The sequence below is a fragment of the Anabas testudineus genome, chromosome 7 (assembly GCF_900324465.2).
Source record: "Anabas testudineus chromosome 7, fAnaTes1.2, whole genome shotgun sequence".
In the NCBI taxonomy this organism is placed as follows: Eukaryota; Metazoa; Chordata; class Actinopteri; order Anabantiformes; family Anabantidae; genus Anabas; species Anabas testudineus.
In genome coordinates, this window is record NC_046616.1 from 12,585,041 (window position 1) to 12,602,717 (window position 17,677).

The following is a 17,677-nucleotide window of genomic DNA, read 5'->3' on the forward strand; positions in this document are numbered from 1 at the left end:
GGTGGTTTAGCCTCTGAAAATTGTAACTAATTCAACTGTTGATTTTATTTATGTTTTGTAACTAATAAAAATAAATTATGTTAAACATTGATTGAAGGCATTGTGTGAGTTTTCATTTGTTTGTTTTTCTGCTTGGCAAAATGAGTTCTCCAAACCACACTGGCTTCAAATGGATGTTTGAGGTGCCGCATCAGACTCAGACAATCATAAAGGTTACATTTATACATGACACCTTAATATATACTATAAATCATGTCTATGTTACATCACAATTAACATAATGTGTGCATTTGCTTTTTGTAAAGGTAATATGCAGTTAGATTTTCATAGTAGGTCTACAGAACAGTAGAAAAATTAAAAGACGTTGCTCTGTTAATAAAATCAAGTGTCAAATCTGTGCAAGATAAATCAAATAAATGACAAACAATGACGTGTGTTTAAAACAAGACAATGTATAATAATAAATGTATATCAAGAAACATTTGGCTATACATAAATTAGTTTTACATTAAAACATACTAGTATACTTATGGATAGGCTGAACTCAATTCAAGTTGTGCATTATAAAACATTTTACAATATTATAACACAGGCTTTAAATATAAACATAATGTGTCTACACAGAATATAAACTGTCATAAACAGAAAGGAGTTTGGTTTTTCACTTTGGTTTTACCCGATAGCTTAGACGTTGTGGATTTTGGCGATAGTTGATGAAGATAATAGTTATTATTAGTTAATAGTAAATAGTGGTAAATGTGTAATTAATTCATTTATGCATCTCTCGTTATTTTTTTAAATGTTATACAATTCAATATAGGTAATATAATTAATGCAGTTCCTGTCATTTTCTATATAGTCGTATAGTTAAAATAGCAAATAGCTCAACAGTAGACGTAATATGAAAGTAATATATTAGTCTTTGCAACTTTGTTCCCGCACTAAGGTTCTGCAACGTTTTGTCTTGAATGCAGCTCCGTATTTGAGCGTCTGCAACTTTATTGGTCTTTGAGCGAGAGACAGCGATCTGCTATTGAAACGGTCCGCCGCTACTGCTTTTGAAATGGCGTTGATGCAGTTAAATACACCGTTATTTGTAGTTATTGTGCTCGATTAGTTCGCTCCAGCTTTTAAGTTTTTAGGCCCAGTGTGAAATTCTGGACCTAGCATCAATATTTGGGCATTGCAGAGTTGATAAACAACAATGTGGTAAAGCAAATTGTTCATAATATACGTTGCATAATAAGGCCGCAGTCACCCCCGATCTCGCGTTGGGATTACAGCCGCTTTTGAATGCTCGGCCCTGCCGTAACAAGACTTCGGTGAGTTGCTAGCCTTTAATATTGATTTATTTAGAAAACAACGCATCAGTATTTGACTGAAATTAATTAGCAGTGGCAGGTACATGTAACGTTTCTTCCTAGTTTAAAAGCTAAAGAAATGGCATCAGTTGTTTCTTCCATAAGTTTAAGTTAACATTTTCGCAGATGCTATGGTTAGCTAGCTTCGTGGCTAACGTTAGCCTACAGGCTAAACACGTTAGTGTTTTGGGAGCCATACATTCTCAGTGTGTTTACAAACAACGAGCTTACGTTAGTTGAGTACTTTAAACAGCTTCTTGACGCAAACAAAATCTTTATAACCTAAAATTTGGTAGGGTATAAGATAGCCGTTACCTTTATAATAGTGCACTTAAACAGCATTAGTTAAACATTTATGTTATGCTACCGAAACGATTACTCGTTTTGTCTCTTATCCACTTGACAGAGTTTGCATGTCAGGTTGCAGTCAGTAGTTTTATATATTATAGGCGGTATAGATTTTAACGTTACTTATATACTGTATGCAGTGTTCGTCAGTACTCACAATATACACTAGTGAGCTTGCAAATGCATTCACTTTATTGTCCTATTCCAATGTCCACAGGTAACAGGTTTTGTCGTGCTTCTGTATTACAACAGGTGTCCTGGTGAATCCCAGTGGTCATGTGTATGAGAAACTGAAATCTGAATGTTAAGTAAAACTGTTAAATCCAATAATAGTATTGCTTTATAACCAATTAAGAACTTAACTGCTTGTTGACTGGATTTGGACATTTTCACATTAATAACATTCAATAGCAAGTTCTCACACACAAACACACTGTCAATATGGCATCTGTGCCGGTGTACTGCTTGTGTCGCCTACCATACGATGTCACTCGCTTCATGATTGAGTGTGACATTTGTCAAGACTGGTTCCATGGAAGGTAGGTGATTTTCAGAGTTAACGCTGTTTTGTTCATATTGTTATCTGTGTGCAATAAATATAATGTTGAATGATTTTATGATGTAGTTGTATCTGTTTTCCTCTTGTCTGTTATCCGTTCACATTACAGGCCTTAATGCTCAGTTATGATTTTTTTAGTGTTGGTGTGTTCACATGCATGTTTGAAAGTGATATGTATCCAACTTTGGCCACACATATCCAGATTGAACTAAAATGGGAGTCATCTGCTTACAGCAGCAACAATTGAATATGCAATGTGCAACAAATATTACAATATCCCCCAAATTACTTGGTTACTTATCTTAATTCCAGTTTCATTTTACCAGAAGCTTCTCCTTATCTGTCTAATCTGAAAGACAAATCTGAAACTTCCTTTTTTTACCATTCACCCTTGTTGTTGTTCTTCTTCTTTACATTTAACTTATTCAATTGTGAGATACTAACACTGAATGAGAATAGCAGGCAAAATGCACAGACACACAAAGGAGACAAAAACTTCAGTTTAATTCTGGCAGCTGTTGCATTGTCAGACTCACGAGTGCTTTAGACTGTGTAAACCACCATGGTTCATTTAGCTATTAATTCTGCAAATGCTTTGTCTAATTATACTAATATTTTCTGTATAGCTGTGTTGGAGTAGAAGAAGACAAAGCAGCTGAGATTGACCTGTATCACTGTCCCAACTGCCAGGTTACCCATGGGCCATCTATAAGTAAGTTTCCATTGCGCATGTTAAGCTTTCTGAAATTATGTTTTTGTATGTTTACATAATAATGAACTTGTTATCTGTATTTTTGTCTTTTCAGTGCGCAAACGCCGTGGAGCCAATAAGCAGACAGATGGAGCTCCTGGAGGAAGAGATCCAAGTCGGCCTGTTAAGACAGGCAGCCCACAGTTTGTCAGGGAGTTACGAAGCCGTACCTTCCCAAGGTAAAGGCCAGTTCATGGTTTCAATGCCCAAAGGGCTCTACGTAATTTAAGTTTTACTGAAGTCCATGAGGAATATTTAATGTTGTCATTTTGTTCATAATGTGACTCTACCTTGTTGCATCATTCTGTACATATGACATGTCTGTCCATTCCGGGAAAAGATCCCTCCTTTATTGCACCTCCTGCAATTTCTTTCATTCTTTTAGGGTACCCTAGGGTATTTTGCACTGCATCGATTTTGCAGTTGATCACATTACTTTGCACTAATGTTGATGATGTATCATTGTTATTGCATTTGTTTATGTATGGTGTCCCAAATGTTATAATTTTTTAATGCTCGTGGCCTAATTGTGAATTGTCTGTATTTCTATGATAGTGCGGATGAAGTCTTGTTAAAACCATCTGGGGCCCAACTGACAGTGGAGTTTCTTGAAGAGCATTCATTCAGTGTTCCTGTCATGGTGCTGAGGCGGGATGGTCTAGGCATGACCCTGCCTCCATCATCATTTAGCGTCACTGATGTAGAGCACTACATTGGTAAAGTTTGGACACATTTATTACAATATTACAATTTACACAGATCTGCATTTTAACTTTTTTTATTTTTTAATTTCTTGTGTTGTACAACTACACCTTCTACACTTTTCTCAAACTCTTGGGTTTTCTTCAAATTGCAGGTGGAGACAAAGAGATTGATGTGATTGATGTGTCTCGCCAGTGTGATCTGAAGATGCGGTTGGGAGATTTTGTTGAATACTACAACTGCCCCAACAGGGACAAAGTGCTCAATGTCATCAGTCTGGAGTTCTCTGAGACCAGGTACAACATGATAGTCACTTCTCTGACACATATGTAGTTGAATGTCTTGTCACTTAAGTTTTACACAGCTTCTTTATTTAAATTCAGTTTGTCTAAAAAATGGGGTAGTTCATGACTTAAATTAAGTTGTTGTGTTATAATGTGATGTTTTGAACAGTAAAGACAAATACTTGTTTTAGGCTCTCAAACTTGGTGGAGACTCCAAAGATTGTAAGGAAACTGTCATGGGTGGAAAACCTCTGGCCTGAAGAATCTGTTTTTGAACGTCCCAATGTGCAGAAGTACTGCCTTATGGGAGTGAAGGATAGCTACACAGACTTTCACATTGATTTTGGAGGCACCTCAGTGTGGTACCACGTCCTGAGGGTGAGAGGAAAAATGATTTCAGTTGTGTTTAGGAAGTTTAATTGTCACATTTTATCATTTGAACAATGTCAAATATACATTACATTAAGTCTCTCCATATCTATTCAGGGTGAGAAAATCTTCTACCTAATTTCCCCCACCCCAGCAAACCTGGCACTTTTTGAGAGGTGGAGTTCCTCATCTAACCAAAATGAGATGTTCTTTGGAGACCAGGTTGACATGTGTTACAAGTGCTCTGTTAAACAAGGAAACACCTTGTTCATACCGACAGGCAAGTTTAAATGTTTTTTGAGAAAAAATACCATAACTTTGATAGTCCAGTCTGCATTGAGAAGTGTTGACACTTTTGTCATGTTTGTTCAGGTTGGATTCATGCGGTACTGACTCCAGTGGACTGTCTGGCCTTTGGTGGAAACTTCTTGCATAGTCTCAACATTGACATGCAGCTTCGGTTAGTTAATGTTATCTTAATGTAGTCTGTTAGTAGTCTGTTATCTTCTTTTAATATTAATAGATCAAAACACATTTTTACTTGCTAATCATTTCAGAACACCAACCACCAAAAATCACACACATTGCAGTTTCCTGCTACATTGGCGAAGAACGTTTCCCTGTTCCTTTCACTGTATCTTGTAAAATCTTCCTGACTCTACAGACATGTTGAAGTTTGAAAAATGAATGTGTTCACATACTTTTTAGAATTACTATATTTCATCAGTTCTAGCTCCCTGTGTTTGTCGTTCTTAGACTTATTTAATTAAAATGGCTACATATCATTACAGAGGTTACCTGTAAGGATGTGGCTATTCTGACTTTTTTGTGCTGTCTTATCACTTCAGGGCATATGAAATTGAAAAGAGATTAAGCACAGCAGACTTGTTCCGATTTCCCAACTTTGAGACCGTCTGCTGGTATGTGGGAAAGCATCTACTTGATACCTTCAGAGGTGAGGGATTTCAGTGAATTTCATAAAGTGTTATGTCTTTATGTGAACCATTGCAGTGGCCTGTATTTACTGTTTGTCATGGTTTCATTAATGTTTTGCTGTTCTGTCTCACAGGTTTGAGAGAAAACCGCAGGCACCCTGCCACTTATCTGGTTCATGGTGCTAAGGCCCTCAACAATGCCTTCCGCAGCTGGACTCGTAAAGAGGTAGATAAAATCTTTTTTGATTACTTTACTACTTTTTTACTTTTTATTATGTTGTTATTCCCGAACATTTGTCACATTGGCTGTTACTTTTTTTTTTCTTTTTTTGTTTAGACAATATCCAAATTCCAATATATGGACGACAAGAACAACAGGAAAATGTTTACATTATATAAAATCAAAATTTTACATAAAACATTATATAGCTACAAAATCAAAAAAGTGGTAATGCACAGGACATAGTTCTCTCTAAATCAATATTGTATTCAAACAGCAACAAGGAAAAAAGAAAAGAAAATTTGCCATTACACATTGAGTGTGTGAATATGACTATGTACTGTATATTTTATATAGTACAATGCTGTATATATAGTTTGTATAAGATCAGGTAGTACTTAAAAGATCAGCTCTCCTTTCATTCAGCGCACTTCTTAGCTGATAGTAGTAGAGTGGTGAGTGTCTGAGTCTTTGTTATGCACATGTGGTCTTGCAGAAAGCCGATTAGAAACCCTGTTACACGTTTACGTAGCAGTGTTATTGGCATTCCCCAGGAGAAATCTACCTGGTAAAATCAGGTTTTTCTAATCCACTAACCCGAATACTGTAACCAGGTTTCCCCATATACATGACACATAAGAAATCCAACTGTAAGCGGACTGTAACCCGGTTACTTAAGTGCATGTAAACTGTAAGAAAATCATATTCAAGAGCACGTGTTTGTTTCCACACAACAAAACAGTCCACCGCTTCTCTTTACACTGCCTCCTGTCCACTACTGACATAAAAAATTATCCTTACCAAATTGTCATAGTATTCCTTCTTTATTTGAATATAAACAAGAAAACGCATATTTATATATATATATAAGTACCTTATGATTGCATATCATAATTGCAAATATATCTTTGTGGAATATTGTGTAAGATGATTGATTGATTCTTCCTTCCCTTTATCTCCATACACTCAGGCGTTAGCAGAACATGAAGTAGAGATTCCAGAAACCATCAATACTCAGACACTAGTGAAGGACCTGGCCAAAGAGATTCGTCTGGTTGAGGTAAAAAACAAAGTCACAAAAAGTTTGTGCATGTTTTAGCTTATTGTGAATGGAGAGATAAATGGAAAATGTACTTCTCCTTCCCCTTTTTCCTGTTTTCCTGACTAAACATTATTGACTCTTTTTGTCAGGATATATTTCAGCAAAACATTGGCCGTACAGGACCTCAGTTTTCTGGTTCGCCCCTCTCTAAAGCTCCCCTGACCACCTCTCAGAATTCAGGACGTCCCCCTGGAAAAAAGAAAGGCCCCAAGCCCAAAGAAGTGTTATTGGCGGCTGGGCCCCCCAGCACCAAGAGGAAGAGTCAGAAGGGGCTACTTAAGACAGAAGCAGGAGAACTTGACCTCATTGAGATCCACACCAAACATACACTCAAGAAATTTCAACCTGGCAAGTCCAAAGGCAAGAACAAGGTACGTAGTTTGCAGGCATTTATGGTTACATTGGAAATTATTCTGTTTTTTTTTTGTGTCTGAATGTTTCATCCTTAAATGTAACTGGAGTTTTTATTTTCTTTATTTTTTATCTTCCCAGTTGGAGTTGCCATTAGAAGAATTTGAAGGAAAGCTAAATAAAAGCAAATTGAAACTTGTGCTGACCAATGGAAAAATTCAAGGGTGAGTTTTTGCAGCTGTTTTGGCATTTTCCTATTACTTGTGGGATTTTGTCCCTATCAGTGGTCAGTGTTCATACTTTCTTTCCTTTTTTTAGGAAGAAGGAAGGCAACAGTAATGGTTCAGGAAACTTCAAACATCTTGCTGTGGAAGGATCTAGTATGTCTGACCTAGAGTCTGAGGACGAGCTACAGATTGATGAGACCCCTCCTCCACGACGCAAGCCTGCAGGACCAAGCAAGAAAAAGAAACTAAGCGGTTAGAATTTGACTTTAAACAACAGTATTATAAATGCTTAAATTAATGTTGTAGGCCTTGAATAGACATAAGTTACATTAACTATCTTACCCTGACTCCAATGTCATTGAGTACTGTGGTGCAAAATCCTCCTTGCTACTATAATCTAATCTTGTTGAAATGTGCCTTTAGGTCTTCCAAGGAAGCTTCCCAGAGCTAAACCCTGCTCTGACCCTCATCGCATTAGGGAGCCAGGAGAGGTAGACTTTGACATAGAGGTGAGGTCATTATGAATACACCATCCAGGTTGTGAGTCAGTTTTGAGTGCAATATGGCATAAGTTAGTGGAATAGCCAAGAGATTACAAAGAATTTATTTTACACGTGCCTTTGGGGCGACAGTAGCGCAGTTGGTAGGGCAGTTGTCTACAAACCCCAGGGTTGATGGTTTGCCTCCTGGTACACCCTCGATTCCTGGCCACACAAGTGTCCCTGGACAAGACACTGAACTTGAATAATAAAATATCAGCTAAGTAAAATATTTTTTGCAGTTACTCCAAGGTTGTTTTAATGAACAATCACTGAAGGCAGTTTGAATTGTGTATTTTATTTTTAAACAGCAGACCTAACTAACAGTACTAACATATGATTAATAATTTTGATAGTGACAATATAAGTGGGGCTTCCTGCCTGATGGAATAAACTGCTTGAGACTATCTAATTAACTATCACTATTTAACAATAGGGATTCTATATTGTATACTGCAACACCCCCTTCAAATCAGTTTGTATATTATGGCATGTTATACATTTTCCACCAGAACATTTTTATTATGGCAGTGGTTTTTTACTAATAATACCATGTTTTTGCATGTGTCTTCAGGAAGATTACACCACAGATGAAGAGGCACTAGCTGCTCACGGAGTAAAAGGTGGTGCAGGGGGCATTCTGGATTTACTGAAGGCCAGCAAGCAAGTGGCAGGCTTGGACTCTGCAGCACTCAGGTTAGCTTTAACTTGATCTTGATCTTGGTCGTGATTACCAGTAATTGTTTTATTTGTTTACCACTTAAATTCAGGAAAAGTTCTGTGTTGCTTGAAGCTAGTTTTTTTTACTTTCTGATCTTGGAATACAAGTGACTACAGCAATAGTGTAGAGCACAAATGGGGAGATGCTGACTGTTGTAGCAAGAATTTAATAACCTTTAGAACTTGCATAGTTCACATATTTGAAATGACTCTGGCTCTATGCTATGCTTAGGTTATTTATATTTATAGATGGTGAGTGATTGCTCAACTCTGTCCTTTTCTCAGCGAGGAAGCCCCAGCCTCTCCCAGTACTCGTGATGCCATTCAGGGCATGCTGTCCATGGCCAACCCCCCTTCCTCGTCCTCATCTTCCTCCTCTTCATCTCCCTTATCTATCTCTGGAGGCTTGACAGAGGGATTAGGGGTGGTCAAAGAAAAAGGTGGCAGGTCTGTGTGGGTAACTGGAGGGGTCAAAAAGACAGGAAGTCCAGAGAAGAAATCTGTTATACAGCGGCCTGGGAAACGGCCAATTAAACGCCCAGCTCGTCACCTTAGTGATGAGGACAGTCCAGATGAGCAAGAAACTCTGGGAACCTGCTTTAAAGATTCAGACTATGGTGAGCGGTAAACTTATGGCTCTGTCTGTTCAAATAAATTAAAATCCATAGCTTACTGATCAAGCCGATGTTAACAGTAATCAACTTTATATTTAAGTTTACCCTTCGTTGGAGTCTGATGAGGAGGACCATGTTAGCAAGGCTAAGATGAAGCGGAAGAAAAACTGGGATGACACACCTTGGAGCCCAAAAGGTACTTGGATTAAACTTAGCAGTAAGGCAGATCAGATTTGCTGTTTAGATTCTAAACGATCTAATTTTTTTTTTTTTTCATTCATAGCCAGGGTAATGCCCACCCTTCCCAAACAGGATCGACCGGCAAGGGAGGGAGCTAGAGTTGCATCTGTAGAAACTGGCCTTGCAGCAGCTGCTGCCAAGCTGGCACAACAAGTAAGTTGGGAAACAGAGTATTTGGTCTTGGATGCAAGTGGCCTGTGATTGGAGTAGAATCATACTTCAACAATGCATTGTTTCTCTGTTGATTATAATTCAGGAGCAGCAAAAGCCTGCTAAGAGGAAGTACACCAAAAAGCAGCGTCCTCCTGCCCCTGTAGTCACTCCTCCCCCTGTTCAGACTGAGCCAGCCCCACCCTCCCCCCAACCAGCTTCTGAGTCTGCAGCAGATGTGAGCCCAGACAGGAGGATGGATTACTACTCTGCTAGTCTGTTGGACCATGAATACACAGCAGGACCAGGACCTTTTGGCCCTGGAGGCCCTAGAGGCAGCGGCGCCATGGCCCCTGGCGTATTTCTCACTTCACGCCGACCTTCCCTGTCTCCGCAGAACAGCAGCTCCCATTCTGGTGCATCCCCTGCAAGTTTAGCCAGCCAAGGCGCAACAGGGGTTGGTCACGGTAAGCGTAAACCTCAAACACTGTCAGTATAAATTCATGTCTCTGTGAGAGCATATTTGCTTATGTATTTTCTTTTCTTTTAAATAGGAAAACGTCCAAAGAAAGGACTTGCAACTGCAAAACAGAGACTTGGAAAAATTCTGAAAATTCACCGCAATGGCAAACTTCTGTTGTGAGAGATGTTGGAAATGTGGCTGAAGACTCAAGTGTGAATGAAGAAAAGGGCTTTAGTGAAAGTAGGTCTGAGAGAAATAGAGATAGTAATCTATATTTTGTACTCTAGATAACTTTGTTAACCATTTTTACCTGTTATTCAACCTCATTGTATCTACCCAGCTAGTTAGCAGTCGGTTTTGGCTCCACTTATACATAAAGGTATTTTCAGACACGTCTGTGACTTTAATCAAATCACTGTAGTGTTTTACATAATCTTTAAGTGGTAAAAAGACTCGAAATGATCACATATTTGACATTGACACAAGGATGTTGTGGGGAGCATTTTAAAAGCAACAGATGGTAATAGATTGAACTAGCTGAATAGTAGTATAATAAATTAACAAAACCTAATGATTTATTTTGTTTAGACAATTTAGCTGTGTTTATAAAGACATTGTATTGTCCATTAGATATTTTTAAAAGGGAAGGACAAAGAACACATGTCTTGTCAAGTAAATTGTAATGTCTGTACAGCCCCTAATGCCAAGCATAGACAATGTGCAAACCCTAACACACAAAGTTTTAGTATTGTATTTAGTCTTTTTACCATTTTTTACCTCATAAAATTCTGCTGTGATATGATGATTACAGGACACCAATCTAAATACAGTTTTGCAAAAATCCAGTGTGTGCGCATAGTAGGCATTCAGTTTTCTACATGTATTAATTCTTTTTGAATTCTGATTTTCCTTCAATTACTGAAGTTCTACAAACAAAATAGACAGTGCTAAAGTGATGCCAAGAGTAGCATTAAACGATTCTATTTATTCTGATCTGATATTTATTTTACTAGGCAGCATTTAATGTAGTGTTTTATCACCTCATCTTATTGATCCTCCTTTTAGTTATCTCCTACCTAATACCACCTAATACCTGTACAAAACAAATATCCATGCCTTTGTTAGAATTTTTCCACTTTCAATTGTCATTGTAAATATTTGTAATATTTGTAATTTATATAGGTAAATTAGGAAGGCAAAAAATAATAAAAGTTGAAGAGAATAGTTTCCTGCAAGTTGCCTTTCCTGGGACAGACATAGACATGTTTTCTTTCCACAGAATGTACTAGTGATCAAATTTGAGCAGAAATGTAGATTTAACTGTCTGAAAACATTGTGAAGGTGCAGGATATGAATTAATATGTAAATATATGTTGTAATTTAAGTTCTTTTATAGTTCAAAAACTTTTAAATCTTTCTTAACATAACTTGTACATGATACATTGCTGTATTTGGAAAAAATCTGAAATAGTTCTTTTTTATATTTGTATGCAGTTATTGTCATGCTTAGTTTGTCATGTTGTCTTGTTAGTATAATGTTGGAAATGTGCTGGAAAATACCCATGTTAAATTTCATCTTATTAGTTTTATATTAATTATTGTTGATATTCACTCTTGTGTTGGTGTGTACTGTGTGTTTTAAACATGATGTGTTTAAATACGACCTGGAAAAGATAAAATACACCTTGGGCAAAATTTCTTTTTTCACTGAATTTATTTGAGGATCACCAAATCACCCACGCTATTATTTGTGGGCCAAAGGAATGGTTTCTGTTTACGATACTTCAGTCTACTGAAGAATGACTTTTTTTAAAAACTAAGGTGGCATTTATTTAACTCTCTGTATTGACAATTGAATATTAAGTACAACAAGGAATGTTGTGTTGTATTAAACACATCTGCTTGCAATGATTTCTTCCAGTGAAAGTACCATTTGATACATTGTGGTGGATACAAGCTCATAACAAGCCACTTCAGAGGTGTACTTTTAGAATATGTGGTGTCAGTTTATCTCAGGGCTTTTTGTTGTACAAATTTCTGTTTGGGTATCATTTTTACATCTAAACATTATTTCCATTGCTATATTTTAAATATAACTTACCACGTTCATATAGTGGTTTAATGCATTTATTAAAATTGTCCAGTGTTTATATGCTTATTGTTGGTGAGTTTGAATACACTTTCATAATAAACTGCATTAAAAATCTATTTTTCATAAAGTCTGGAGAATTCTGCTGTGCTTTCGTGTGCACATACAATTACAAAGTTAAGGATGGACATGGCAGTTAATAGGTTGTGTACATGCCTGCAGATAAAAAAATGTATTTCTTTTCTACAAGGCCAAGGAAGAATTAAATCTATGGAAACCCATTTCAACCACTAGAAGAAAAAAAGAATAACAAGTTGTCATGATGAATAAAAAACCATAGTCAAAATAATATTTAAAACTTTTGACTTACTAAATCCAAATTATGAGATTAAGACTCAAACATTTCACTTACTAAGTCATAATTTCTACTTTTTACCTAATACTTTTCATTTACCATTGCTACTAATATTAGATCCTTATTGCAAATTCTTTATTTTTCTCTACTGGCGGAAATGGACTTCCATAAGGGAGTGCCTTGAGTAAAGCAGCAGATTGTATTCTCGCGAGAACCAAACTGTCCTACCAGTCGCTAGAGCAAGATGGAGAAGCAAATGTAACACGCATTCGAGGTAAGCAGAAAGACTTATTCTTGAGTTGTGATGTGGGTTTTAGCTAAGTCAAGGCACACATTTCGCTTTCTTAACCACTACCATTGATGATTCGCGCCCGCCACTGGAACCCGAGGCCACAAGACTAGAGTGTTTTTTGGGTAAAGTACGGATCTTCTGCTTAGTAAACCGCCATTTTTAATTTAGCCATGATCCCACTGATGGAGCATTGTGCTGAGTTCTCGCTGCTAGCTAGCTAGCTAGCTAGCGCGCTAGCTCGCGCGAAACCCGCAAACATACACGCCGCACAGAAACACACAGTCACGTTCACCGTGTGGGGTATGCGCTGCTCAGCTACAATTGAAAGCGGTGTTCTCGTTCAACTGGCAGCTTGATCATATTTTTCGGGGATAATGACACAAATAACCGATCACAGTTTAAATGTGTGTCAGGTTGCAGATGTGACTTTTCGTAATCTGCTAACGTTAACCGTTAGCCTTCAAAGCTGCGTTGACGCTGGTAGTGAACCTATCGTTAACCTAGCATAGCTAGCTAACGTCACCTAGCTAGCTTTCAACTTTGCTAACTTAACGTTAGCACTACCATTGACTTTACCTTAACTGCGTAGGTACGGCTAGCTGTTTCAATAATACTTTCAATTTGTGGGGGAAGAGGTTAAAACATTACAACTAATATAGTGAACTTTTAAGTGATAACTAGTTGGGAGTGTAGTAATGTTATCCAAACTGTGGGAATTAACGTTATCATTGCCAATTCATAGCGTCAGTAGCTATTATTTATGTTAATACTGTCTCGTTGTGTTTGAGTATAATTCTCAAGGGAATTATGATAAATGAAATACATTAGCATGCTTCCAGATATATGCATTACAATCTACACATCACATATAAAGCCAAGTAGCGATGTCGGCCACAACAATAGTGATGGCAACATAGAAAACTATTTTAATGAACATTTAGCAAAGTGGTGCTGTGGTATGTTGAGGTCAGTATCCTCTTTGGTTTTAGTCATTTTCTCAAGTGACTGTTGTAATGACATGACAACAGGGGGAGTGGATATCTACTGTCTGGGTTGATTCTTTCATAAAACAATTTGTTAGTCTTAAACCAGAGGTAGCTAATAAGGCCTGTAAATTTGTCTGAAATGTGAGTTTTTACCCAATGTTTGGATTCCACATTTGTTTTATGGTTCAACATTTAGAATGCATGTTGTGTATATTGAGTATTACTGATATTGGCCTGGTATTCATAATGAACAGACATTTCCAATTAATTTATTTGACTTGACCAAGGATTACACAGCAAGCAAGTCTGAATTGAGCAGCCTGGTTAAGTAGCACAGTAATAAGCTGGACTTCTTCTTGATGACTTTCTTAGTTTCTAGTTTCTGCCTCTGGCAAGAAATAATCACCAGCACAACCATAAACAAAATATAATGCAAAAAAGTATTAGTCATACATGCAGACCAATGGACTGGTAAATATTTACAACTGAATTATTTTTTTGTTTTAAACCTGTACATTATAAGTGTACTATTAAGTGTAAAGCAGCAGTGGTCTAACAGAATCATGTTTACATAATCACACTTGCGCATAAAAGGAAATCATGCAGACCCCATAGTTCGAAAGCGAGATCTTGGTTTTAAAGTGGTGAAGTGCAAATGGAGTTCCATATAAGACATTAGTGAGCCTTATTGGCAAATTTTTAATATAGTTGTCTTTGAATCTCCCTTAAATACTCATCCTTTCCATCACTTGAATATGTAAATCTGTCAGTTAAGGTGTTATACCAGTCATCAAGCTAATTGAATTGTCATGTCCTATTATATTTGATTTGATTGTTTGCTGTGTGTTTTTCAGAAAGTTCAAAGAAACTACAGAGCAAGCCAAGGAGGAGAATGGTGGAGCTATCGCACCAAATCAGTTTCTGGTATGTACTATTAACCTATTTACTACATTGAGTGAAACTGCTAATGTTAAACACATGAATGCATAAAGGTCTGTGGAGATTCTTAGTCATACATGTCACGGTTATCACAGTTAGTTAAGCCTTTCTCTACTGGTGATGATTTGGATGTTTGCTGTTACAGGTTAAAATGACAAAGACTGTTGCTACCTAAGTCAGTTTCAAGATTTTAATTGATTGACAGACCAGTTATCATGTTTGTGTATAGTTTGTAGGAAGGTAACTTTAACACCGCTGTGTGTAAATGAAAGAGTTTGTCGTCTTTGTAAAACCATCAGGTGATTTCACAAATCGTAACAGTAAGAATCTCTAGGTATATTCATATCATGCCAATTAATCAAGATCAAATGTTTTTTATTTGTTTTTTTTTTATGTAGACTTGAAGTATTAAAATGTTTATTTGAAAATAAATATGCTAAAGTCAGTAGGCTGTTAATGTCAATGCTATGTAATCAAGATTTGATGTCTGCTGCTGTACAATGAATATGGTATATCTCTTTTTGCCATGTATATTGAGTATATTTGGTACAAGCATTTCTTTAAGAATGAATTAAGGAAACTCTTCTTAACGTCGATGTCAGGTCATAAGTTAAACAGTAAACAAAAAGATGACTGAAAGGACACAGGATAAGAAAACAAATATAGTACTCAATACAGGTTTGAATAAATAACTTTGCCTTTAGTTCTTATGCTGTTATGCTCATTTTCCTAACTTATTTCAGTAACTTGGCTTATCAATTTAGTCATTTTACAGGAGTTATCAGATATTTTTGGCATTGGGATGCCTCTGAAATATTTTGTTCAACTCGAGGTAGGCTTTTTACATTCCTTAAAAGTAAAAGGGGATATTTCATCTACCAAGTTATTTTGATTTTCCCTGTGGTCTTATCTATCCATCCAGATAGTTTTGATGAGATTTGCTGTGATTTATCAGCTGTCGGGCTGGATGTCATTGGTTAGCACAGGTGTCCTTGTTGGACTGAATTTCTGATGATTTGGTTACAAAGTAGAGTTGAGTAAATATCAGTGTTGTGTAAAATGCTTCTCAGAATTTGTCCTTGGAACTCAAATTTCTTCTACATGCAACAAGTGAGCAGCATTCGCTGAATATAAAATTGTGGAGTGCACAATACATAACTAAATATAAACACATTTCACAGGTATAAGACTTGACCAAGAATGTATGTTCTCTGGCAAATGCAGCATGAATAAAACATGGCACAGCTATATTTATTGGTGTACATGCATAATATTTTATTTAAAAGAAAATCAATGTTATCTGCAGACATCCACTTTAATTATCTCTCTGGGCACAGAAAGGGTAGAAATTGAAAGTCTACCCAGTAATCGTATTGCCATATATGCAGTTTTTAAATTAATATGTTAGTCAGCAAATCTTCCTTAGTCACAACAGTCCTGACTAATTCAAATTATCTAAGGCTGCTCACATAGCAGCTGCTGTCTAAACTTAAAATAACCTTTTGGTACATGTTGATATGATTAATTTCTTTTTCACTTTACACATCTTAAAGCCCTAGTAGAACTACTTAGGAAAAAAAATTACATACACACAACATTTAGCAGAGGTGAGAAAGGCACAAATGCAACAATTCATCTTTGGATTTTAAAAATTAAAATTGGTTTATTCAACACTACTTTGTAAAAACCAAACTTCAGCAATTCACACTGGGATAATTTAGAATAATAGATACTCTATTCTTATCTCTAGATGTGTTAGCTCTTATGATTCCTTTAGTGAAGTGGAATTGGTACATCATTCTTCAACAAAGGTGTCATGTTTGACATGTACCACATACCTCCAGACAAATGTACATGAGAACAATTTACTCAGCATGCTGTACTTTAAGGCACTGTTCTGATTTAATGAACTGATGAACAATTTATTAATTAGTTCTACAATCATGGTGATTTAAGTAAACATTGGATCTTAGAATATAAATGACACAACTTTTTACATGTATTTCAATTTTAGAAGCATTTAGAGTGACATAATCTTATATCATGAGCTTGTTTTATATAATTGTTTGGCTGTAGGAGAATGGATATTAGGCACTTTTATTACATTATCTTAAAATAAGCAGTATCGCATACCAATTTATTAAATTAACTCAAGAATAGCAAGTATTAATGAGTGGTATTAAATCAATGGCAAAAAAAATTAGTAAGCCGGATACCTCGTTAGGTTATATCATCTGGTTTAGCCAATGTGGAATTTACGTTTTATGTATCATAATGCAGCTGTGTTAATAAATTGTTTCAATATTTAAGTGGTCCACAGCATGTCCACTGTAAGGTTGCATATCATTATTCACATAAAACGCTAGGTAGAGTTGAAAGTTGTGCATCAGGTAGATAGGGATATAAATAATTTGTGCAGCCCTGGTTTTCGATGTATTCTGTGGGCTTTGTGTGTTTTGAGACCTGTCAAGATCCGAGAGGATAAGGTGATGCGGTGCACAGAGGGCCAATTGTCCTGTTTAATGTGCATCGATAAACCGTAACGTTCTTCACTTTTTGCACACTACCCAGAGTCATGATGACTGAGCTAGTGCTTATGTGCTATAGGAACAAGCGCACATACTCTGAAATATAATGCAACGAACGGATGAACAACTTCTTTGCCGATTCCGTAGCCGGCTTTCAGGTTTACCCAAACGTAAACTGAAAACAAAACTGGCAGTGTCACGGCAGACTCGCCCGACAATAAATCAGCGAGTTATGCTTTTCTGCTTGCTCCTCAACTAACGGTAGCTAGCATGCTAGCTAGCGCGTGCTACGACTGGAGCTAAGGAACCAGGGTAAGACTCTGAGCTTTAGCAAAGTATCTCTGACTGGTTCCACATTTTTGTCACGGTAATCATACTGTCGTGGATCACTGAGATGTGTTTACAGTTAGATTTTTACTTGGAGCATGGATGGTTCACAAGTAAGGAGTGGGGACTTCTTTTGCGGCCTGCGCAGCCCCGACCTAAAGTAGTTCAGAGTCAGCTCGGGGCAGCATGGTGAATCCGTGAGATCTGAATTGACAGTTGTTGCATA

At 36.9% G+C, this 17,677-nt stretch overlaps 2 protein-coding genes across 12 annotated transcripts in view; both read left to right on the forward strand.

Moving 5' to 3' along the window:
* The first annotated feature begins 1,022 nt into the window (after positions 1-1,022).
* phf8 (PHD finger protein 8) lies at positions 1,023-10,760 on the forward strand. Its single transcript, XM_026367979.1, has 22 exons — positions 1,023-1,322; positions 1,962-2,248; positions 2,895-2,980; positions 3,075-3,198; positions 3,575-3,735; positions 3,876-4,017; positions 4,197-4,383; positions 4,492-4,654; positions 4,747-4,834; positions 5,223-5,329; positions 5,444-5,535; positions 6,500-6,589; positions 6,721-7,002; positions 7,124-7,206; positions 7,301-7,461; positions 7,633-7,718; positions 8,323-8,444; positions 8,754-9,085; positions 9,183-9,278; positions 9,366-9,475; positions 9,579-9,939; positions 10,027-10,760. Exons 2-22 carry the CDS (start codon positions 2,151-2,153, stop codon positions 10,113-10,115), a joined length of 3,060 nt encoding a protein of 1,019 aa, XP_026223764.1. The 5' UTR covers positions 1,023-1,322; positions 1,962-2,150; the 3' UTR covers positions 10,116-10,760.
* Positions 10,761-12,587: 1,827 nt separating this feature from the next.
* The window catches only part of huwe1 (HECT, UBA and WWE domain containing E3 ubiquitin protein ligase 1), a 39,961-nt gene continuing 34,871 nt past the window's right edge, over positions 12,588-17,677 (forward strand). For all 11 annotated transcript variants that reach the window (XM_026367966.1, XM_026367976.1, XM_026367975.1 and 8 more), the window contains exons 1-2: positions 12,588-12,653; positions 14,512-14,581. The gene's annotated coding sequence lies outside the window, so the exon portion shown is untranslated. The remainder of the gene's footprint in view (positions 12,654-14,511; positions 14,582-17,677) is intronic.

Bases quoted from the DNA above. Each gene is read 5' to 3' on its own strand.
- phf8 (XM_026367979.1), top strand. From the start codon at position 2,151: ATGGCATCTGTGCCGGTGTACTGCTTGTGTCGCCTACCATACGATGTC. The intron at 6,590-6,720 runs GTAAAAAACAAA...TCTTTTTGTCAG, and splicing joins AAGAGATTCGTCTGGTTGAG to GATATATTTCAGCAAAACAT. The intron at 9,279-9,365 runs GTACTTGGATTA...TTTCATTCATAG, and splicing joins CACACCTTGGAGCCCAAAAG to CCAGGGTAATGCCCACCCTT.